This window comes from Strigops habroptila, chromosome 12 (genome assembly GCF_004027225.2).
Source record: "Strigops habroptila isolate Jane chromosome 12, bStrHab1.2.pri, whole genome shotgun sequence".
Classification (NCBI taxonomy): domain Eukaryota; kingdom Metazoa; phylum Chordata; class Aves; order Psittaciformes; family Psittacidae; genus Strigops; species Strigops habroptila.
In genome coordinates, this window is record NC_044288.2 from 11,383,211 (window position 1) to 11,408,835 (window position 25,625).

The 25,625-nt window shown below is 39.7% G+C and overlaps 1 protein-coding gene across 4 annotated transcripts in view; it reads left to right on the top strand.

Moving 5' to 3' along the window:
* SPOCK1 (SPARC (osteonectin), cwcv and kazal like domains proteoglycan 1) overlaps nt 1–25,625 on the top strand; it is a 286,032-nt gene that overhangs the window by 207,343 nt on the left and 53,064 nt on the right. For all 4 annotated transcript variants that reach the window (XM_030504324.1, XM_030504322.2, XM_030504325.2 and 1 more), the window contains one exon: nt 16,460–16,574. In XM_030504324.1, the coding sequence (XP_030360184.1) occupies nt 16,460–16,574 (115 nt within the window). The remainder of the gene's footprint in view (nt 1–16,459; nt 16,575–25,625) is intronic.

Genomic DNA, 25,625 nt, shown 5'->3' on the forward strand with positions numbered 1-25,625 from the left:
TATGGAAATCTTGTTCAGCTTTGCTAGGATATCAGTGCTTTTGATAAAGTTATCCTGTAGATGCTGATGCTTTAACACAGGGGTTAGGTGGGGACACTTCAGTTTTCAAAGTTATTCGTCTACTTTCTTTTCAGCAGCGATTTTTCTTGGAGATACTGAATCCAGTCTTGCAGCTCTAAGTGTTCCTTCCTACTGATGCCAAAAGATACGGGCTGCAGGTTGAGGGCAGTTAACTGTTATTGTGTTCACTTATCTATTTCTTAGGACCATATAGCATCTATAAAAAGAAAAAGAAGCTGTTCCTTGGGAAATGGAAATAGGAAATAGGGCATGTAAAGATTAATTCAAAATGCATTTATGAAGCGGGAATGTTATGAGCTCGTATGGTCATACAGAGACAGCCTTTGCTGTCAAATAGAGTGAGATATTAGATTAATAAAATGAATAATACATAAATTGATGGCTGTGACTGCAGGTTAGGATTAAGCGGAAGACATATCTGAATTGAATCTGCAGCAAACGGCTTTCATCTGTGCTAAAGGTTCATAGCATCAAAAAACTACAATAAGAGATGTTCCTTGCTGTTGCTTAATTAACTCTTTGCAATTAGCAGGAAAGGTGGTCAGAATTATTGGGGCCAAAACCTGAGGCTCCAGAACTGCCTAATCCACCACTGCAAGTGTAATGTTGTGATCCCAGGCGTGTTTGCCACAGATTTGCTCTCTGATGTTGAAATACAGCCTAGTGCCTGATAAGAAGTTTGCTAGGTTTTTTTTTTCAGTCAGCTTTCTCAGATTACTGCAATAATAGAGAAGTATGAATAATACATGGATTTAGATGATGTGATAGCTGTAATTCAGGAATGACAGGTGAAAAACTCTTGTAGATTTACAGGTGAAAGTGAATAATGTTTCTGCTGTAGTGATAAATTTGGCATTATTGTTATCTAAATTTCAGCTGCTTTTCTTCTGTTTGTTGGTTCCATATATTTTTATTAGAGTAGTTTCCAGACCTGAATCATAACTGCAAAGTAGTAGGAGATCATTTTGAGCAACAGCCAGGCTAATCTATGACTAAACAGTGATTATATTGATTGGAAAAATCAAATGAGAAGAATTAATCACTTATCTCCTTCGGAAACAACCCTGCAGGTGGTTGCAAGAGAGTATTTAAATGGTAGTCAGCAATAGTTTCCTGATATTTCAACCTTAAATCTTACCTCTCATTCATTCATACAAAGGAAAGTTGTGACCCTGCACAGCATAGAATGGGAAAGCTTTGAATAAGCCTGGTGATTTCCAAATGCAGTGGAGCTTAGGAATTTCAGTTGAAATGTCTTGAAGAAAGCTTTCTTCATTATCACTGGTTATCTCTATATTGACACAGTGAGTGAAACCCAGTCCATCCGTGTCTAAAATTTTATCATCTAATTCTTCCTCAAAGAAGATGCTGTGCAACTTCAGTATCAAATCTAGCAGTTTACCAGTAAATTGAGTGACCCCCTTAAAGATACCTTTAGAAGCTGAGATGTGAGCTGACACTGAAACTCCACTATCTTCTTCCCTTCGGCAGAAGCTCTCACAACTAAGCATATGCTGTGCTTTAAGGGTGGCAGATTACTCTGTGGGATTTATTGCTTTGTTAATATGCTCAAGACATCGTCTTTCACTACTGTGCGAGCTGAGAGCACTGTCTGGATTTTTATGTTCCTTGTTCATCTCTGGCTCCCTCCTTTTACAACTTTGGCTGTGGGCTGTATCCTGAATTTGGGAGGAGAATCATTTGCCACCTCCGAGAATATGATATTCTCTAAGCCTTGTGTTTCCTCTGTATCAACAGTCTTTTCCCTGCTTCTGCTCAGCCCCGGGATACTACTGTTGGAAATGCAAAAAGCCAGTCTTTTGGTTTCACAGGCTCTTCTGGTTGCACTCAGCTTTTCTGTTCAGTGACTTTAGTTTCATCTCTGGATCCATGATTTTTTGAAAAGTGAATGGAAGGGAATGGTCTTTTCCTATCCTTTCTTTAATCATCTGATCCCTGGGGGTTTGTGTTGTTCGCCTTACCTTCAGTGGAGAGCTGCTCTGTCTCCATAGATGGAGCTCTCTGCACAGGCACTGCCCCTGCCTCTCCAGAGCTGCTCTAAGCAAACAGTCACTTTCCTCTGTGCTAAATTCACTTAAGAAAATCATCACCACTTCTACCCTGCCTTTTTTTTTTCCCACTTTATCCTGGTGCACAAGACACTGGCATGATATCAATACATTTTCTAATACAGGCTTTGATATAATAATAGCCAAATACCCTCCTTGTTCCTGAGCATCATCTTTGTTTTGGGAGCGGGGAGGAGACAGTGGGATGAGCTGAGCAGTCATGCATCGTTACCCAGAGGATATGGCGTGGATATAAAAAGCAACAATGTATGCAGGGAAAGCATTTTCTTTAGTGTATCTGGGAGGCTCGGAAGGAAAGCCAGTTGTATAATTCATGTTAGGTGCCCTTGCTGCTGCTGATCATGAATTTAGTCTTGATCTTGGCAAATCAGTCACTCTTAGAGAGTGACAAGGAAATGCAGGCTGTATGGTGAATATTGCAGGTGACAGGCTGTATTGTGAATATTCTTAAGGTCTTGGCTAGAGCACAGTGCTAGCCCAAAATACAGGCTCAAAGCCTTACTAGACAGGCACTCTCATCAGGGGCAGTTGTGACAATCTAATCTTTCTTAAATTAAATGTTTTTCTACCCAGGGTGTTGTGTAAATCAGTCATGTTCCCTCAGTGTCCAACCATCGGTCCACTGCTTGGGGGATAGATTTCCTTGGTGATCCAATGTACAGGGCTGCGGTTGACTTGTGCACACTGCTGTCATCCTTCAGCATCACTCTGACAGCACGGTTTACCCACTCTCATTTCATTTTTAAACCAAATGATCCAGATCACGTCCCCTCCCCAGAAGCTTGATGAGGGGAACCCTCCCTGCTGAGATGAGGCAACAGAGAGACCAGGAAAATGCTTCAGGGCAGTGAGGCTTTAACCATCGGGCTGGTCAGGCTGTGGTCAGAATGAGAAGGGACTAATGCCTTTCCTGAGGGATGGAGGCCAGTAATCACTGCCTTATTAAATGCCTTCCAATGGAAGTGAGGGCTCAGGTATATAACTGGTTATTTGATACCAGGTGAGAAATACTGATTTCTTAGCTAGGTAAATCTTTTAAATCTTGAACTATTTATATTTTAGGAAAAAATCTTAGCCGAATGGGCTGAATCCTCTTTAAAATTGTAAAAGCATTCTCCAAGTATCTTTCATGGACTTGTGAAGCGTGCAAATTTGACTTCAAGCTACAGTTTTATTTAGGTTTCTATGGGGGTAAACTTCAGCAGGAACATACTTGTATTCTATCTTGCTCAGTCCTGTAATATTTCACAGAGGCTGGAGTAGATGGCATTTTCCAGTTCAAAAGGTCTACTAATATTTATGAGGTCGTTGTACATCTTATTGCAGGAGAACACTTTTAATCTTCTGGAGTCTTAGAGTTCTTTGGCAGATAAAATCTAAGTTTTAATAATACGTTTCATTCATTCTTGATGAATTTATATTGGAGAATAAGAAGATATATGTGTCAAACCTCATCTGCACAGTGGCTAGCTGGACTCTGGGAATACATTATTCCCATGAATTAGTTTTGTTAGTGTTCAGACTATATGACATTTCCTGCAGTTCTACTCATGTGGGTTTTTTTTTTTAATGTAAACTTGTTGGATTTGAAGTTGGCCTATTAAATGGAGAAAAACTGAGGACTTTTGAGCAGTTGGTGTGTTTAGGGTCCATGAACTACTTTTCTTGGTTACAAAAGGTATGGAAGAGAAGCAAAGCTATTTTCAGGAGGCTTAAAGTCATGCTATAGTGAAGTGAATGTTTAGAATCTGGTATCTAAACGTGAGTCTGAAAGCCCCCTGTATTAGAGTGTATGTTTAGTTCTCTGATCTGGTTAATTGGGTGTTATCATGTCTCTGGATTTAAATATCATCACTCCCTTTGTACAACCCATTATGTTGTGTGCCGGTGCAGAGCATTTGGTATTTCCTGCTGTAGAATTGGCCAGACTTGAGCAGTAAGTATATGTCTTTATACCCTTATAAAGGGGGGACTTTGACCCCTTTATAGATGAGAAGATACATATAAAAGGGAATTTCATTGCATAATTGTCTTGCTGAATGTTTTTCAAAAAATACTAAGCAGAGCAGATGCACTACATCAATACCAGTCAATTCAAGTACTTTGGGATCTTATTTGAGCATTAACAAGTGCTCTGTTAGCTGCCTGTTTTACAGAATGTACAATATTCTGTCTTATAAAACTTACCTGAATATAAATGTTTATGCTTTACCTTGTGTTGCACCAAGATTGCAACAACTTCTCACTAGAAGTGACCACAGGTTTATAAGCTTTCTTGAGAAACTTAGTGCCTTGACCTATGGTAAGTGTGAGAGTAAGAGCAGTTTATATTATTTATATTAGTTTTATTATTTAGGAGGTGCATGCATGCTGTAGTAAAAATGCTTCCGCTTTAGAAGAGGATCTTGAAGCCTTTGCATTTCTTCAGGGTCTATGACTTTTTCCTCTGCTCCCATAAGGACAGATACTGAAGTTATTCAGATAGATGAACTTACTGAAGCAGAAAAACTAAAATAAAACTTGTTGCAAACTAGAATTTTGTGTTTCTTGTTATGCATTTCATTAAACCAGAGGGGTTTTTTTTAGATAAGCATTTGTCATCTCCATGTCAGATTTCTCAAAGAACATGATGAACTAACAGGACATGTTTAATGCAGTCTTGACAGAAAGGTTAATGAGAATTAAGAAGGCAGCAAGGAGGGGAAATAATACGTACTGCTCCAGGTAAAAACTACATGAAACCAGAGTAAGTTGTAATTCAGCTTGTCTTAAACTGAGGTATTTATTTGTTCTACAGTGAATGTAATTAAAAATGCTTTAAGCAATTTCCCCATTTGGTAGTGTCTGTCAATTCATACTGCAGCAGGACCTAGAAGGCAGGTGCATCTAGGCTGAATGTGGTTTGGGTCGGGGTGTTACACCCTGTGTACTCGAAGGGAAGAGGACTTGTGCGTCTGCCTGGTTCAGACTCTGTAAGATTCAGGTCACATGCTGAGAAAGGCAGAGGGAAAAGTGGAACTGAAGGCAAATGTCATTATTACATCCTGACAATGGTGGGTGATGTGGTTTATGGCTACATGGCTTTATCCCGTTATTACCTTTGTTGACCAATCCAACTACTCAGAGGATGGTGAAGAGGCCACAGGACAGTGAAGCATGTGGCTTCCTTGCATTTAGCTATGATGCCTGCAGACATCTGCATATTTATATAGCTTATAGAAGAGTCTAATAATTTCCCAGGCCTTCCGCTAAAGCTGCAACAACTTCCATTGAACAGGATGATCAAAGCATGAAGCATCTAAGTCTGAGCTGCCTGTGGCTGGTTGATGATTTGCCCTGTGCAATGAATGCTTTTCACTGAGCAAGCGAACAACCTTTCAAGGGAAGTCAGCAATAAGTGAGGATTGCAAATACAGTATTTGTTTTTTTGGGGAAAGCTACCAATCTTGATGATGGTAATCACAGGGCTCCTTTTCCAACTTGATTAGAGTCGCACTTGTGACTGCCAAATCAAATGGATTGGCATGTGATGGACGGAACTTAAACCTCCGTTAATTACATACACTTGTCTGTCTGCAGTTACCTTTGCACTGAGGGCAACCTGATTACTTTTGTCTTTAGTTCAGCTCGTCTGTTGTTTTATGTGTAAAGCCAATATTATTTTTAAAAGCCTTTGTTTCTGCAGCTGAAGTCAAAATAGGAGAAAACTGTTACTTACATGATGAATCAACTGCCAAAGTTCGAGCACTGAAAGTTGTGCTCTTGACAGGAAGAGGAAACAAGAAAATCTTAGAGTTTATTGTGTCAACTCGTGGGTAATTACACAAGCTTAAATAAAAATGTCATTTGCACTAATTTAGTTACCTTGTTCCAAGCTCCATATCTGCATTCAGTTAAAATGTAAAAATCCTTGTTCCTGTATCCAAGCAATGCGATATAAGGGTTGTAAAACAAGGGAATTAGCTGCTTTTGGGAATCTGGCTTGTAAGAGACTTGTACTCCAGGGTCTCTTCCCTTTACGCATGGGCAGAAGATGCACCAATGTCTGAGGTGCTTGAAGGTTGTGATCCCAAATGCTCTGACCTTCTGAGGGGTGCCAGCCTCTTAGCTCTTTTTTTTTTTTTTTTCAGTTTCAGAATTCATATTTTGAGCTTTTACCAGAAAACAGCTTATTCGAGCCATTTAAAACATCAAAGGAGGTGTTTCTTAGCTGGGGTACATCTTTAATTTAAAGCAGATTTATTAAAGGCCAAACCAGGATAATACTGCAAAAGGATTAGCTGTGGTTACTTGATTTCTGAGCCAACAGGCTAATTCTCTTTTCTTTGTATGGGTGTATTTCACAGCGAGTCCATTCACTGAGCATTGAACTAGGCCTGGGGGTTGTTTTTTTCCATTTAAAATATTTTTTTATTGTTTTTATTGTCATCTTTAGAAATCAGAAGCATTGCTGAAAGCTTTAACTTCAAAGGTTAAGCCAGCTTACTCTTCATTGGTTGCTATGCTCCAAAACACATCCTAAAGCTTCTTTGCTAGTAACTGCCAAATGTTTTGTTTCAGTGCTTCTTAGCATTGGGGCTTTCAGTTTGGCTTTTGTTTTGCTTTATTCTTCACAAAAATTCTGAGAAGTCAATTAAAAAATAGATTGGCATTCTTAGCACTTAAATCTTGTTGCTATTCTGAGAGCAACCAGAGCAGTGGTACTGCAGAATGCTGTTTATAGACAGAGCAAGTCTGGAGTGTAAGTAGTAATATAAAATAAACAACAGACAAAACCTCTGAGATCTGAAAGTTTACTTGATACTGTACATTTCATATATCAAACTCAAACAGAGGAAGGAAGTTTACAGAATGTGGAAAAAGGGACAAGTATTCCTTGGGAGGAATAGCAGAGCATTGTCAGAGTATGCAGGGATGTGATGGAGAAGGGTAAGGTCCACTTAGAATTAAATCTGGGAAGGGGCCAGACTCTTTTCAGTGGTGCCCGGCAACAGGCACAGACTGAAACACAAGAATATGATGAATATTCCCTATGTAGTTCCATCTGAATATGGAACTTCTTTACTTTGAGGGTGACACAGCACTGGAACAGGCTGCCCAGAGAGGTCGTGGAGTCTCCTCTGGAGATGCTGTAAACCCACCTGGATGTGATCCTGTGCAACCTGCTCTAGGTGAACCTGCTTTAGCAGGGAGTTTGGGCTGGATGATCTCCAGACAGAAGGCATTTGACTGCAGTTACTGATTGACTGGGTGGAGTTGGTTGAGAGGTTTTTTTGATGCTAAGATATTGCCATCATACCAATTGCATAAAAGCCTAAAGGGGTCATGCCTACCCTTTATAGTGGTCACCAGATGCTGCTTTTTGCCCAGGTATGGACAGATGGATATGAGAATGACTGAGTAGATGGAGCATTGCCTCATCTGAAATCTAGATGAATACAGCTGTATGGTGTAGTTAAATTGCTCTGTTAAAAATGTCATTGTCTGGGTGGAAACGCCGTGCTTGGGGATCTGAATGTCTTACAGTGCCTTCCCTTTGCCATATGTAGGCAGTTGTTTTGTTGGTAGCTGGAGTATCTGTATGTGCATAGAGCCACAGATCGTTACCTCTTGATTATGTTCACATTATCTAATGTGTCATCTCCATGAGAGAAATTAAATTGCCTTTAGTAATTTGAAGCAAGTAAAAATGACAAATCATTGTTCTCATGTGATCAGTAAATGGCTGCAGAATGGGAACGCATCTCAATTACATGGCAAGTACATTTCAAGCAACATCGATCGTTCCAAAGCTTCAATTGTTTTCCTGTGATTTGCTTTACTTTTAAACTAAGATGGCTTCGGTCTATTAAAAAAAATCAAGTAGCTTCTTTCCACTTTTAATAACACTGTTAGCTATGAAAACCCAGCTCATAATTAAGAAAAGTTAGAATAGAGAATGATTTCATCAAGACAAAAGCAATATAATATGTATATAGAAATGAAAGAAAACATGCAATGGAAAAGTGATTTTTAAAGTCCACATCTTGGGATGTGGCAGGCTAGTGTACTGGAAAGCAAAAACTCCCATATGCAGCTAGAAAACAGTCATCATTAGTGAGCTATCATGCAAATCCTGCAGGAAGAAAAAGGAGTATACATTTAGCAACAGGAAATGCTGTTGGATATGAGTGTAGAATATGGGCTATAAGATACATTTTTTAATACTTATTTTCTTAAATAAGCCAGCATTGCTACATGCCTACATTTGCATTTGGATTCTGATTCTGTGAGTAGAGAATTAGCATCTCCAAAGACAGTTCCTAGCAGTAATTACCAGGCATAGTGCATGATTATGCCCCGCAATAAAGTGCCCTGCTGAGATCACCAAGTTAGTGCCAACCTGTGGCAGTGAGTCCCTGCATGCAGAAGGAGGCTGCAGGGCAGAGCTGCCTCTGGCTGGGCTGCCTGGGCCCCAGAGCTGCCCCTTGGCGATGGGTGACTTTGCATCATCTCTTCGGCACCCCAGTTCCTGCATTGGTGCACAAGGAACCAGCTGGCACAGCCCAGAGGGGGTGGGCAGACCTTGGTACACAGAAATGATCTGTAGAATCACCAAAATCAAGCCACAGGCTGATTTGAAGCCCAGATTTCAGAGACTCTCTTAGGGACAGGACAAGTGTGTGCCTGCCTCATAGCCATCGCATGATAACCAACAGCGGGTAGAATCTGAGGAGTGCAGGGTGGTTGGCAGATTTAACACAGGCTGGTACTTCATGTTAAATCTCAGGGAGGAGGAGGAGGAGGGATGAGTGTCTTTATTTTGACCTGTCCATTCATAGTGATAGAAGTGCTTTGTCTTCATTTACCTTCTAACTTCACTTGGTCTCTTCAGCCATCAAAGGAAAAGTTGAAATCAGCATTGCACAATCGTTTCCACTTACAAATTGACTCTTCTGTGCCAAGTTCCAGCCCTTTCTGGCCCCAACAAGCACCTGAATTTCTTACAAGATGATAGACCAACTGAGAGATGCCCCCCCACCTTGGCCTAAGTGTTTCCAGAACTGGCATCTAAATGACTTGTAAAAACAAATTTAATTTCTCTGTGACATGCTAGATTTAGGTGCCTAGAACTATTTTCTTGTTTATTCACCATGTGTTTTCATTGTAATATCGCATTAATAAATGGTCCCTCGAATGTCCTCTTCCTGCTGTATCCCATGCTGTGACCTTACATGTCATATGATTTAGACGATGCAATTAATGGCATCTGATTGCCAGCTATTTCTCAGGGCAATTTGTTTTGTATTAAAATGGAATTTTGTCCTTCAGTGGTTTGTCCAGAAGTCCCCGAATTAGCTTATTTTCCCTGTGTCCATAAGGGCAGTTTGCAGTAGCATGAGTATATGGTAATTTCCTTGGTTTGCAGCCCTGCCATTCAGACACTGGAATGGTTCAACATGCCTACAAGCAGTTGCTGTACTAACTCTTCAGCTATCAGACAGTTTGAGAAATGGTGCTTTACATACTTGGTTTTTTTCCCCCCTCTAAGTCTATAGTTCTTTCTTCTTTGGGCAGCTTTATTGCTGCTTCTTTTGGCTGTGACATGTAGGACTTGTACCCCACAGTCACATCGTCTCTTGTAAGGATATCTCATGCGCTAATCTCAAGGCAAGAAAGAGGCATGAACTCTTCTTATGAGCAGAGCTGACCCTCTCCTGAGCATACAGGCTCTTTGTTTTTCTAAACCAACTCTTTGATTTTAACTGATAAAAACAAGGAGCTCCTACTGCTCTTCTCCAATTAAGAACCTGAAACTTATTTTTAGAGAAGTGTGCACAGTTCTAATTATAGTGTGGAGCCACAAAATATGCATTTAATGCCATCCTGAATTTCAGGATAGCTGCCTCTTGCAGCTCAGTTCGCTCTTTTCTGAAGTGCAGGCCAGGAACCGATTGCCTCTTCCTGGAAACATGAACCTTCTGTCTTTCCAGTTGCTCTGGAGTTAACAGTCCGTTGTTTAAACTTAGGGTGTAAGAGTCAAAACCACATAACTTATTGATTGCGTATGGCTGAGAACTAACAAAAAAAAGGCAGCCGAAAATTGTAAATTAAAAATAGTGGTGTTAGATTTCAAAATCTTAACATCCACAAGCTGAATTTTAGGGACCTGATCTATGTGCTTGGAGCATCTGCAGTTGACAGTGTAAAGGATGTGACCTCCTGACTTAAAGAGAGATATTTAAAGATCTCCTGGGTTTCAGGCTTTCCTTCTGCTCTGTGGTTAATTTTGCCCTGAGGGCAAAGTCCTGCAGCTCTCCCTCATTAGAGCTGCAGGATTGCAGAGGGCAGAGCGGTGGAGTGCAGAGCAGTTTGTGGCCCTCCGAGGTTTGCTGTGTGAGACCTTTTGGTGTTACTGCATTCAGCTGCATAAATCTGTTCAACCTGTTTAATAGCGATGCCTTGGAACCTGTGTCTTTTCTTGGCCCTACACCTGGAAGCTGTTCTCTGACAGATTACGAACCCTCTAGCCTGTCAGCAAAGTGTGCAAGGAGAGACTTGCTCAAATATTTGTTGTTTACCTGAGATATAATAAGGTCCTTTGTGTCACTTCTTGCAGAAAGGGGAATTTCAAAGCCAATCAGCTATAACATCTGCTTCAAAGGTGCAGCTAGCACGCATTTTAAAACTGGCTCAATATGTATTTACATAGTAGATTGTTTGTGTTAATTAGACTTTATTCCGCCACTGGTATGCATGCGTAACTCCCATTAATACCAGCACCAGCTTTGTATTCTCATAAGGAGAACACAGTTCCTGATTAGAACTCCGGGTTTTTAAAATATCTTTGTACAGCTTTTATTGCAAAGATAAAGTGCTGTATGTTCATCTAGTAGCTATTCTAATAAAAAATGACCATTTTATTCCCCATCCTCTGCTTTATTTTTATTGCAATAACACGAGCCGTTCCCATCCTGGAGCAGAGCACATACAGGGCAGGAAGCCCTGCTATAGGGAGCTTACCTGGGTAGTTGCTTTCAGGTTTTACAGAGCCTAAAAAGTTTGGAGAATTGCCATTAAAACTTTAAAGTATGAATGCAACTGGGGCGGGCCATATAACATTTTCTTAGGGATTCGAAGAAAAGATACTGAACCTTTCTCTTCATCTGAGTGGTGTCCCAGATATGGTGATTTTTTTTTCCTTCTGACGAAACCTGAACAGAGGCTTGTAAAGAAAATACTGGCAAGAGTCCTAGCTAAGGAAGCAATGGCAAGGACTGCTCTAAAGCTTGTAAACAACCACCCCCTCTCAAACGGGTGTCTGAATTCCAATGGGTTCTAATTATCTGCTAAGACAGATAGGTATGAAAAACTTGACATGAAGAAACTCTGTCCTAAAAATACATATGCTGTAATTTCAGACAGTTTTAGCTTCTGCCAGTGGCAGGTGCTGAGTGAAAGATAAGGTAGAAAATGAGCTTTTGTTATTTGTATCTGAAGTTTAGAAGAGACATATTGTGAGTGAACGAAAGATGCACCATAAAACAAACACTGCACTGAAATAATTCTCGGTGGGAATGTAGAAAGCTGCAGGGTGCTAAAGAAGATGCAGTGTCTTCCAGGCAAGAACACTGTTCATCAACAGAGTTTTAGAGCCACTGCTATTAGTAAGATGTAACATTTCAGGGTTTTAACATAAATTTTATGGCAAACTAATTAAAACCTAACCTCCTATTGCAGTTTTCAGTCTTATGAGAAAGAGACGTCATGGTATTTTATCTTCATCATGTATATTGTGTGCCAATTCCTACATGCTCCCACCAACAAACCCTTTTTCACCCCACTGTTGCCTTACTTGGATGCATTTTAACCAAATATGTGAGTTCTTTGCATCAGGATGCAAAGCTCTGCGGGGTATTAGTGTGGTCTGGAGACTGTACTAAGCTGTCCATGTAGATATTCATTAGTCAAATATATACCCTTGTGTAAAAGTTCACAGGAACTTACTCAACAATATTACTTATGTGCAGGTTAGATCAAAACCTGGCTGCCAAAAGTTGAAAACCAGTAGAAAGACAGAGATATGCTGTTTTATTGCATCATTAAAAAAAAATCTAGATTATTCTGTAGCAGGGACTACAGGCTGGAGACTGACAGACAAGAATAAAATAGCTGGGAATAAATTTTATGTAGCTATTTTCTTTCTCCCTCAGATGTGAATGCTTATGCAAAACACATTGCTGTAGATTCAGTGACAATAAAGAGGAAATCATTATACCAGTAGCGGATTCTCAGGGGAACACTTGAGCCAAAACACACTCTGCAATAATTTCCCACATCTTAGTTGAATAAATTAATTTATGAATTCTCTATGAATATGTTCAACCATTTCTCCCCTCATATATTTTATTGATCTCCATATACATTTAGCAACAAATAACAGAGCTGCTTTTCCATTTGCAGTAAAACAGTTTAGAGATGTTTATGTGGGCCTTGGGGTTCATAGTCAACAAATGCAGTTCAGGCACCAGGGGAGGTAGCAGAGAAATACGAAGCTTGGCAGGACCCAGGGAGTTCTACTAGGAGAAAAGCTCAACAGAGAGTCAAGGCACATGCAGTTGTACCACCAGCGAGATGAGTCCTCTGAAATCAGAGAGACCAGCCCCAAACTGTGGGACTGCTCCCCATGAGTCTTCTGTAGAATCACTGCAAGGAGCTTCATGGTTCCTATCTGCAAAACGTGCAGTGTCCCTTTGATGGGAAAGACTGGTAGACTGGACCATTGCTTCATTTAAAGTTTTGTCTTGTATTGTGTATCTTTTTAATTCCATGCGAGAAGAGATGAGGATGGCAAAAGGAAAGAGGGCACATGGTTTTTCTCCACAAAAATGGAAATGCAGTGTTCATGGTCTGGAAAAAGGCAGCAGGCTCCTTCTAGACTGCAGATGCAGTGCCTGAGCAGTCCAAAAACTTCATTATTCCTCCACAAGACATCATCTGTGGCCACTCTGCCTCTGACTATCACTTAGTTTGGCTTAGGCAATGTCATTGAACCCAAAGTTGAACTACTCATACAGGTTATTACAGCAAGTAAGAATACCATCACATGGAAAATATATCTCCCTGGTTTTTTTTAGGGAAGGGAAAATGTTACATACAGTGATTAGGTGTTGAAAAGTAATGACTAGTTTCCGAATTTAATATTTAAAACAATGGAATTCTTTCATCTTCCTCCCCCAACACCCGTCTGCCACTCCAGTTCTACATACATACAAACTAACATCCAACACCCTAAACAAGTATGGTGGGAATATAATGTGATTGATCACAGGTGTAAATTTACTCACGAGTGACTGTACTGTTGTGATCTTCAAGTTTAGCTCTCCTTGCCCTGCACGTTCAGATGATAGAAGTAGCCCTTTTTTTTGTTTACTTTGAGCTTTTTGGTTGTCATTTTTATTACTCATAAAGAAAGCTGAGGCAAAAGTTGCCTTGCTGTTTCCAATTATAAAGCTCTTTCTTAACTGCAAATAAAAACAGGCTTGAAATAGGCCTTACTATCTTAAAGGTGGTATTTGAAGTATATGAAGTATAATTGCTAATGCTTAGATACATAATTTACATTTATTATACATAATAAAATATGTACTAATTGATGTTCTTTAACGGATTAAATTATCAGCTCCAGCTGCAGGAAGATTTATGCCTGTGTTCTCAATAACATACTGATGATCAGAATATGCTGCAGAAAGAGGCATTGCTTTCAGGACTGTGTTCTCAGATAGTGTTGTCCTTTCTCTGTTTTCCTTTCCTTCTGATATGCTTTTCCTTGTGTTTTGTGTTCTGTGCAGAGTGTCTTTATGGAGCAAACTGATGAATAATAAGTACTTATATTCCCTTCAGTCTTGCAAGAAATTAGTGCAAAGTGTAAACTAAGCTCGTATGTGTTTGTGTGTGGCTGTGCATTTCCTAAATCAGAAGGGCAGAACATCACACAGAGCATGCAGCCACCCCGGTGCATTGAAGTTCAGAATGGGCAGGAGATAATGTCAACAGATGTAGGCACAGGATAATGGTATCCTGCTGCTAGATTAAAGCCTGGGCAAAGATGAGCTCTTTTAACAAAAACAAACAGAGGCAAAGCCAAGATATTTGCAGTACTTTCAAAGCAGGAGGCATTTATCTTGTCACAACATCCTGTTCTGTTCTCTTGGCTTCCACTGTATCAAAATAAGATGATGCTGTGATTTTCATCAGTTGCTGTTGCTAGACGAGCTCCAGTTGCCCACTGTATCCTCATTGGCTAACATCATGGTCTGACACTGTGCGTCCTTCAGTCTTCAAAACACGTTGTGTCACACCGTGTAAGTGTGCTGGCCTACTTTTAATTGAAAAAGAATTAATGTATAGTAAAAGTCGGCCTTATCAAAGGGATTCTACAGCCCAACATATCCAATTTCCCCTGGCAGGAGGCAGTCTGCAGGGAGGAGTGCCAGCCCCAGTGCTGCAGGCAAAACTCCCCCTTGCACCAAGAGCCTTTGAATTCTGACCTGCTAAAATCAGCGCTTGAAGATGACAAAAATCCTTACGGAATTCAGTTCATTAGGTATCAAGCCAAGAAGAACGCCTCACAGACGCACTTTTGTTCCTGCTTCTGTATGCTGTTTTCTTTTACTTCATTTTATTAGCACATTAGCCTGGTCTCCAGCAACCCTGCTGCTGGGTTGGGTCTGGGGAAAATGTCCTTGGGGCCGTAATTGCAGTGAGGACAACTACACAGGCACAAAGGTCTTAGAGGAAAGTCAGCACTAAAATACATGTAATGCAAACAGCAAAGGCTGTGGGCAGTCAGTATGTTATAAATCAGGGCTTTTAACCGGCACGCTTTTGTAATGTTATTTCTCCTGAGTTGTCTCATCTGTCCAGTACTGCACATGTCCTGCTGTCCTAAATGGTTTGAATGTGGTGACTGTCAAGAGATGCTGTAAATCCCATCTACTGATGTTTTAAGGAAGGGAAAATAACAAGTCGCTGAGCCGAACAGCTCCGGTGCCAGCATGGTGTACAGGGGGGTGTTCTCAAACCAGGAGAACCTTAGAGGAGCAGGGGGTGGTGCCAGGACCCCCCAGCTCAAGCCACAGTGGCTGATGGGGCCTGGGTAGGGCCAGGAGCAATCCAAGACAGCCTCCCACATATATGAAAGAAGCCCTTGGGAGCACCAGTGACCGGTATCACCACCAACAGGGTGGGAAACAGGGCGCGGGGAGGGCAGTTGGCAAGGAAGGGCACTTGAAGGAAATGCCCTCAAGTTGCACCATGGAAGGTTTAGATTGGATATTAGGAAAAATTTATTCACCAAAAGGGTTGGTAAGCATTGGAACAGGCTGCTCAGGGAAGTGGTGGAGTCACGATCCCTTGGAGGTATTTAGAGAAGTGTAGATATGGCACTTGGGGGCATGGTTTAGTGGTGAGCTTGGCTGTGATGGGTTAACAGTTGGACTCGATGATCTTGAAAGTGTTTTCCAACTTGAATAATTCTATGATTCTAAGTAACAACATGCAGATATAGGGAACTATACTGTACTGCTTGTGGTTTAATCCCTACTCTTTAGTTTAACAATTTTGTTGTATTTCTGGAGTTAATTGCAATATGAATGGCTGTTTTTAGGAGTGGTGCTGTTAACTGTTAAAGTGATTTATAGTTATTGGTGGGAGTTATTTAAGGTTTCCCCCTTGTTCAGAGAAGCTGACATGTTGAAGGACCAGTCTCATCGGCTGATGAGCTGATTTATTTTGTTTCTCACTATTGTGAGGATTGGTGTCTTTTCATTGATGGTATTTGGATACAGCTCATTGCTCCCAGCTCCTCAAAAGACCAAACTGATAAATCAGTAGTGGTAGCAGGTAATAGATGGCATGATTTCACACCTGAAACATGGGAAAGCAGCATAGGAAACACATGGGATTCTGGAGAGTTGTACTTTCTTCCCAGCTTTGCCACTGGTCTCATAGGTGACCTGGAAGAAATTGCTTTAATTTTTTATGCTGTAGCTTCCATATATTTAAGCGGGAAATAACAACACTTTACAAGGCACATTTAGAAGTGCCATGCAAAACTCTGCATTGGAAGTAGCTATTATTGCTGTTATCTGTAATAATGAAAACAATGGCATTTCATTAGAGACTGAAGTTTTGCAATCTGTCCAATGTCATTACTGCAAAATGCAATTTCTCATTTAATCCACAGCTGCTGCTTTTATGTCTTGTCCTAATTCAAAATGTATTCTTGCTTTTTTTAATGATACTAGTGCAAGTTGGAGTTTCACGCATGTACTACTGGCAAAACCATCACAGCTCGATGCGAAGGGCCCTGCCCGTGCCTTCCAGCACCTGAAAGTTCAAAACACAAGACAGAGAAGACTGGTAAGTTAAGCTGCTAATGGAATTATAGCAGATTAATTGGTTCCTGCTATGTTCTTAGAAAAACAGAAGAAAGACATTTCTTAACTAGTAGATTTCATATGTAACGTTTCTGAGGAAAAAACGAAGGTACAACTAATCCTTTCCTAAATACATAGTGCTTTCAAACATCTTAACTGCTGCAAAACTAACACCCACTTGATAGTCTCGTAGGAAACCTGACTTCTGGCTAATCTCATTTTTGAGTGAAAATATTTTGAATGAAAATATTGAATCATCATAAAAGAAGATAGAAAAGAAAAAATGCTACTTGGTGGCTCATCACTTCTTAAGTTAAAAAAAATCATCAGTAGTCTGTATGTTAACCAAGAAGTCATTTGAAGTCACACACATATATTACATGGAATATGAATTATCATTTTAATATTTATTAACGTTATCCTTAGAAGTCAAATATATATCAAATAGATATCTGTATTTGTGTATGAAATTGTTTCAGCAACAAACTCATTGCAAACAATGTTATATAAAAATGAAGGCTAGAGTCTCAACACAAATGGCCATTTTCCCTGCCAGATCTCTGGTGAGCTCTCTATTTATGTCTGAAAGCCTGGTGAGCTAATTCACTCCCTCAGGTCTTTTCCAAGGAAGTCCCAAGCTGTCCCAGAGTGACCTCATCCAAAGGGAATTAGTCCTTGCAAAAGAGACAGACTACAAGTCCAGCAGCAGGGCAAGTGCCCCAGCCAGGTTCTGTTTAAGTGTTTCTACCCTGGTATGGGCAAAGCCCTTTGGAAGGGAAAAGAGTTGTTACTTGTGGCTGTGGTTTCTTGATATGAGTGCGGATGTGCTGGTGAGAGCATGTGGGGCAAAGTGAACACTAGCTTGTTTTTAAGTGCAGGATTGTCTCCCCTCTCTTAGGAGGAGTGCTAGGAGAGTTAACTCAGGTGCTGGGCTCCTGTCTTAGTAGTTTGCAAAGCCAAAGCAGTGACTTACAGAGAGTTTGCTCTGTTGTGTTAAGCAGTGAAATGTGTTTATTTGCCTTGTGCACCACATGGAGTATAAAAAAGATGAAGCTTTAACAGTGGTCTGTTTGACCCAAAATATTTGAGAACCTCTTAGCTTGCACTCCTCCCGACTATGGACATGTTCTGATAGTAACAGGCACAGAAACGAAACGCCAGAGTTCAAAAAACACTTCCTCTGGTTAGTTCAGGCCCTGTCACTTCAGTTGAAAGCACTGATGATGGTGCTGGTGGCGATCCACACACCGTATCCTGTAGCATAGCAGCAGTTTGCACATTAGATCTCCTTCTACTTTCTAACACAAGAAGTGATTCTCCAGCCTAGACTTTGAAAATTCAGGTTTACTCTGTTTTTTTGCAAGCCACAGACATTTTTCTGCATAATTATCAAACTTCGATGAAGTATTTTAGATGGCAAAGTTCGGAAATCAATATATAACTCTAATATTGCTTTATGTGGCTTGAATCTTTTGGTTACAGTATACCCACTGATAAATTGCCTTATTTGTATTTTCTATTTCTTGTAGCCCTTATCAAGCCACAAGAAATATTTCTTTCCCTCTGCCCTTTCTATTTCTTTGCCCTTATCAGAAGGAGTATCAGATTAATAAATCTTCAGTGACATTTTAAGCTTACAATTTCATTCACACAAGAGAAAAAAAGCTTCTAATAACCCTTATCTTGATAAATGCAATTTGACAGGGAATACGAATGCTGAAGCCCAGGCTTTTGTTTTGCTTGATTCAAAACTTTAACTTCAGCCAACAAAGCATTAATTTAATGGATTGGTTGATCTGGGGAGCAGCTTTCCTGCAGGCTTTTTCGAGCGGCCAAACTTGAGCTAACGCTACTTCTGACATTGCCCTGGTACCAGGATATTAAATGCCTCAATTCTGCCATCTTCAGTGTGGCATGAAAGTGCCTCCCCCTTGGAGGAGCATGGTCACCTGGGAAATGGGGAAAACATTGCCACATCTATATGGAAATGTTCAAAATGCTGGAGAGACCAGTCATCTCCTGCATAGAGTGTATGAGAGAAACTGCTCATGAGCCTGATTATAGTGTTATAAACAAAATACTTGTGCAGGCATGGGAGTGATTGTGTGTGTGCATTTATATGTATGTGTAAAAAAAAAAAAATAGCAGTATAATAGTTTGCTTTATCACTGTATTTCTTTCTGGTGCTAAAATGCTCACAAAAGAATTTGGTATTGAGAATAAATCAATAGCAAACGGGCTTTCTAAGTTGCTTTATCTTAAATAGTCTTCTGGATCTTTGAATATGCAAGTTAAAGACTTCCTTTAACTTACATCTTCAGTCTGCTTTCTTCAGACATTGTCTCTTCACTTGACCCTCTGAGTGTAATGGAGTCTCAAACTGAATATTTCAGAGTTTGTCAGGCTTTTAACGAAGAGCTCCCAGGAGTTTCCATGAGAAAACATGAGTACATTCTATATGCCAGTACAAATTTCACCCAAGTGCAATTTTAGCAGCATCAGAAGGGATTTGGTGTTGTGCGTGTCTGCCCTTTACAGCCTGGAAACCAGCCAGCTTTCCTGATGTTTATGAGAGAATTATGAATTCTAATCACTGACCACACATTCCATAGCACAGCTTTTAGTCAGATTCCTTTATTTGCTCAACAAGTAGTGTCACTAGGCTTTGAAGAAATAAGCCCTGGCTAGTATCTGAGGGGACATGTGTGAGATGTACAAGACAATCAGGTGGCAGAGCATGGCAGTCCCTGAAGCCTGGTCATGGCAGCACAAAAGTCATGTCCCCTTCATCAAATCTCCAGACGTCTCCATCTGGAGCTTTTGACTAGCACTGTGGTTGCTTGGTGCCTTAGTGTTTTCTCTAGTCTTCACATAAAGTAGTTCTGTTTTCCTCTTACAGTATGATAGTATCATTAATATTGCCACATTGGATTAAAAATCAGTAGTTGATTTCTCATATAAAACTTGGTACGAAAGAATTGTGTAGACTGTTGGGACTTGGTTTCTGCTCCTTATTTAATTGCCAGGTTTGTGAAATCCCTTCAAATACAGCATAATCTGAAGTAGAAAATGGTAGAGAGCTAAACCTCATGCCTTACACAGACATGTCAGTAGAAAAACGCTAAGGAGAATTACTGTGCAAATGCTTCCAGCAAAATGGAAATGCAGCTCTTAGAGCTACCACATAAACTTGGTTTTATGCCTATTATACAACAGGGTTAAATGTATGTGGTTTTGAACTTGCAATTTGAGGATAGTTTGCATTAATCTTTACACATTCGCTCAGTCATATTCAAATATTATTCCATGATAAATTACTTTGAGAAATTAAAAATGTAAAGGAACATTTAATTTCCAAAGTACTGTAATTCTAAATGTCATGACCTTTTTTTCATATGCTTGTGAATAAAATTGGCGGCAGCATCAAAGAAAAACAATCTAAGCCTGTGTGCTCAGAGGTGACAGTTGACTGCAGTGTCCGAGTTGTATTCCTTCCTCCTGCCTAGGCTCCTCCAAAAACATCTCTGCTTTGAGGATGAAAATCAAGACTAATAATCATGTTAAAAACTGGAATTCCTTTTAGAGTGCTAACTGATATGAGGGAGACATTAATAAAAGAACACAAATGCCAGCAAAAGAAAACTGCACCAGAATTATTACCTGTAATGATAACTAACAGCAATAAAATCTTTCTACCATAAAGTTAAATCTTTGAAGAGATGTCAGGATCATGTTCTTCATTTTCTTAAATGGAATTTTGAGTCAGGGTCTAAGAGGTAGAAAACAAAACTCCATGAGGGTACTAAGGGAAGATTTTGGAAAAGAAGACAAGTCCTAATGCTTTTTCTCTTTGCTTTTTGAGGCCCATTTAGACTCCTTGGGTTTATCAAAACACTTGGCATTCTTCATTATTCACAGCAATATCCCAATTACAGTATGCTTCCATGATAGCTGCTGATTTTCAACTCGGCTACTCAGAGAAAAAGGTTGAGCTGTAATCTGCCCTGAGGTTAGCTGCCCTTTCAGAACATATGTGCCCTTTTGTCTAATATTATAAAATGAATAAGGCTATAAGTACAACAAAACAAAAGGACTTTTAAGTGACTCTTAGTAGCACCTAAGTGATAGAAGTTACTTAAGACATAAAGTTCTGTCTGGTGGTGGTTTTCAGGTACCTCTTTACAAAAGCTCTGCAATATTAACTAGAGTTCTCATCAAGCAGGACTTTATTTTGTCACTAGGCGAAGCTTCTAAAATCCCTTCATAAAGAAAGGACTTCAGATGAAGAACAGCCACTTTTAGTTCTTCAGAACCTACTGTCAAGGAGATTTTTCCCTGGAATGTGCAGTTGATTCTGTTAAAAAGAGAACATTGTGCAATGATGGGGTCATCTCCTGGCAAATGTGAATTCATTGTTGCAATAATGTGGTTCTTTTGGCTTCCCCTATGCCTGTGTGACTCTTGTTTGTACCTGCGTTAGCAGCGTGGTAGCTCAAGCAGGATGGTAAATGTTTAACAGTGGTCATGTGCCCTTTCTGGACATACCCTCTTCTTGTTTTCTAAGAAGTTGAGTGCTGTGCTCTCAACATATTAGTCTTCATTTGTTGCCATCAGGGTTGCAGAGCCACTGGAGCATGAATAGATGCAGTAATTCAAAGTAGGTTTATCCCTATATGTGCATTGTGTCTTTTTGACCTTGCAGAAACACCCAAGGCAACTTCTAAGAAAATGATGTTATCTTGATAAGGGAATGTAAGGTCAGTAGTCAGAAGCAAATATATTCAATTACCCTGAGTGGTGTTTTAATTTCTAAAGGGAACCAAGAGAACATTTTAAGTTACAGGAACAGGTCTTGGCAAGCTCTATCAAGAATCTACATTGTTTAGGGTATAGTTTCAGGTATGAATTCTAGCATTTATCTACCAGTCCTATTCAGTGTGATGGATGAGAAGATGTAATGTTCCATTCCTTTATAACAGCAGTACTCAGTGCATGAAGTTCATTTGAAGAAATGTTTCCCAAATGAATTGTATTGCTTCTTGTGCCTCGAATGACTGACAACTATAAGAATTTAAACTCTTGGAACTAAGTCTTTCTTTGAAACCTACTTTCAGCAAATATTTCAGTTTCAAATTGCTATTCACAGGTTTTCGTGACTACAGAACACATCATTTTAAAGTTTGTGAAGATGAAGTGTGAGTCATGAACACAGTTAAGTCAAAATTGGTTCCTGGGTTTGATTTGCCAGGGAATTTTTCATGTTGTGGCTTTAGCTTTGAAAAAAAGAGTCCTTCTGACACTGAATTTCCAGGTAGATTTTTAAATTATGTATTTGAGTCTCGAACTCTGGGCATGGTAAAATAAAATCGTTCTAAAATTAAGATAGCTGAGAGTTTCAAAGCTTTAGTTATACCTCATTAAAACTAGGAGGGGGTTTTTACTGTTTTACAGAGGAGAAACTATGTTGGTTCAAACCAAAGAGTAACTTCCATTGCAGGGCAGATGTAAGGACATGGAATGCAATGATGTGTGTTCTGGACACTGACATGACGCTTCTCTGGACTTCATCAGTAAAGAGTAGGATTGTTCTAAACTATACAGGATCTGATATTTTTGATCCAAAATTTTCCTGTGTGATAACTGCAATTTAGTCTTTTAACTTATTACATGATGAAATGTTCTCACCCAAGTAAATCTGTTATGTAAATAACTGTATCTGTAATTAATAATTATTATTACTATTATTACTATTATTTTGCCTGCAAGTTTTCACACAAGCAAATCACTTTATGATTCCTTTCCTGAAAGCATGTAAGATTAACTTTCTTCGTTTCTGCTAGATACTGTCTGTGAGTAATGAAGTGGCTGCACCCAATTAATATTTGATTAAAAGAAAGTGAGAAGCAAGCAAGAACAAATACTTTTGCTCTTCGTTGATGCTATCACCATCACTTACTCTTATCAGAAGCAAAAGCAAAAAGCTTCAAGATTGAGGCAGTAAAATGAAGTTCTTTCCAGGGTCTGAAGAAAGAGCAAAGTAATGGTGGCTGGAGATGTTTTGTTTTGCTGCTTGACCTCACGTGCGTCTTCCGTTGGTGCACCAGTTTTTTCTGATTGGTTTTTGTGTTCCTACACCACATCACCCTGACATCTTCTGCTATGTTTTCAAGGTGTGTTTTATCCAGACTCATATGCAGAGCTAGCCTTGGAAGAGCTCAGGAAACACCCATTAAATGCAAGTCCTTTTACTGTAGCTCAGAAAGATGGTGATGCCCTTTCAAGAGGTTTGATTGAGAGGCCTTTTCCTTCTTTGCTGAAGGAAATGTTGGTGTGATTGTGTGCTTAATAGTTAACCATGTCCATAAACTACAGAGGTTTGCTTAGCGAAGTTTGGTGTTTGTTACTCCCTGCCTGGGTAGGAAGTTCTCCATGAGCTAAGTACGTAAAAGGCTCTTTCTGGTCCATTTTGCAAAAGCTGATCATCCCGAAGCATTTATAACTGAGCAATAGATGTTGCTGAATTGGAAACATTAAAATTGCTTCTATTTATAGCTCTCTGAAATTATATCACTTACATTCCCATCAAATCATACATCTTCTTTGCATTGATTTCTAGACTAGCTACGTATAATGAGGTGATCAATAGTAGTTACTGCTCTCGTTCAAATTCAGTGAAACATCTTTAATCAATGTAATTTACCCTCAAAAACATCCAACATTTTTTAATGACTTTGCTGTTATTGCAGAAGCGAGGTGGAAGGAATTTCCATGGTGTACAACTAACAAGTCATCATGCAGAACAGTTTCAGGGACTGCAAAACCCTTGCAGATAAATCACTTGCAGAATCTTCTAGGGGTTTTTTGGCAAATTAGGACAGATGTTGTTAGGCCTTATGATAAGTAGTTGTCGCTCTTTTAAAGTATGGCACTTCCCTGAAGGCGGCAAGGAGGCATCTTGAATCATGCAGATCAGCTCAAAAGCTGCTGTGTTATACAGGAGAATTGCCTGCCCAAAAAGCCTTGTTTGGCTTGAAGAGTAAATTCAGAATCTGATACCTGAATGCTTTTTTTACTAAGAGTATAAATTATTTTTTGTACTTCCAACAATTATACACACAAAGCACCTGGGAGTATCTGCTTTGACATGAACTGGGAAAGGAGAAAGAATTGTCCCCTGTAGAAGTTATTTTGCGTTTTGGTCTGGCTCTAAGGCTAGCACAGAAGCATTGATCGTAGCAGACCTCAGACAGGTAACAAGTTAGGGACGATACCATCCATTGACTAGCTGTCACTTCTTCTGCATGATCTTCCTTAGATTTGATCAAATTACAGCAGGCTTCGAAATATAACAGCCAACTTCTGTTTTAGAGGCAAAAGTGACAGCAAGGAGGAAAAGGCAGCGGTAGAAGCAGCATACTGTTCGCTTTGCTTCTTTCACCTACTTGCTGAAATGATGTTGACTGTAGTAGCAACATCGCTGTCAGGAGGATGTGCACTTTCAGTAAATGCATCTCTTTAACAAGATAACATGTCGATAGGATAACATTGAGCCAGAATTCCTGTCATAATTTTTTGGAGGTTGAACCAGGACATGAGACATAACTCTTCATCACCACTAAATAAAGACTAATCCCAGATGGCAGCAGGAGACAGGAACTGCATAAAAAATAGCTGTGTTGAGGTGTAATTATATTAAAAACAGTAGGAATTTTTTTAAATCCTTTTGAAATCTTATGAAAGAAGATTTCAGGCTGTGCTACTTCTCTGGCAGCTCTCTGTGGCTGAGGCAAGTCCTTGTGTTTTCATAAATATTTATAGCTGCACTGTTACTCCAGGGTGAGCAGTGGATATTGGTTTCAGCCCTTGTCTGGTACCTAAAAAACTGGAAATATTATAAGCATATCGATTTGGTGGGTCCCATCTATATAAACCAGCAGCTGTGGATTGCTCACTTCCACGTTACATTCAATACAGAGGTTCTAGAGTTGCAGCAGGCAAGGTTTGGTCCAGCATGCACAAAGCTGTGGAGGAATGAGTTAGACCAGTGCTGGCGGTGGTTGCCTTGCAGGGACATGCTCAGCAAGGTGGGGTAAGCTTTAGTCACTTCATTTGAGCATTTTGAGGTGGGATGAGCATTTTGAGGTGGGGTAAGCATTTGAGTCACCTGACTCAGCAAACCCAAATCTGAGCTGGGCACGGGTTCCAAGGACAGTATGGGCATGACCTATGTCACTGACCCTGCAGATAACTTCCCACTTTGATATGCAGACGGTACAGATACCACTAGGTGTATAAACCCACAAAATGCAAGGGAGTACTTAGATCAGAGGTACTCAGAGTTTCATAAACACTTATTAAACAAAAACTTAAAATGGCTATTGATTTTTTGTAATTTTTTTTTTTAACCATAAAGAAAAGGTTAGAAGATGAGAGTCACAGTAAACACTTAGTGCCAGCAAGTAACAATTTTCAGAAAAGAAGTAATTTGATTTTGGATTGCCAACAGAAAGCTACTGAAGTGGCACACTGTGTTAATAGAAACACTGTCTAGTAACAGCAGGTCTTTGTGTGCTGATAATGATAATTAGAGCACTAAAATCTCTCTCATCATAAACCAAAACAAATAAGAGTGGTTGCATATAGGTTTTTTTTCTCATGGATATTGATTTCTGCATTTGGGGGAATATTTCCCTGACAGAGAATACAAGTTTGTAAAACCTCCAGAAACCTGACAGTGAAATAAATTATAGTGCTTATCACTGCAGTGTTAAACTAAAACATCTTTAATGTAAGGGAAAAACCCAAACCTTTCAAGAAAATACATGAGAAAATAAGACTTCTGAAATTTCAAATACATCTTTTTCTGGTTGTTTGGTTGTTTGTTTTCCTTTGGTATCTTAGGGACTAAATTCCATCTTTGGTTACTCATCTAAATCTGGAATTGTTCCATCAACAATGTTGAGCTAGTTGCCTTTGATATTCTGAGTTTATAATGGTATAAATGGGTATGGACTAAAGACAAAATGATTGTTCG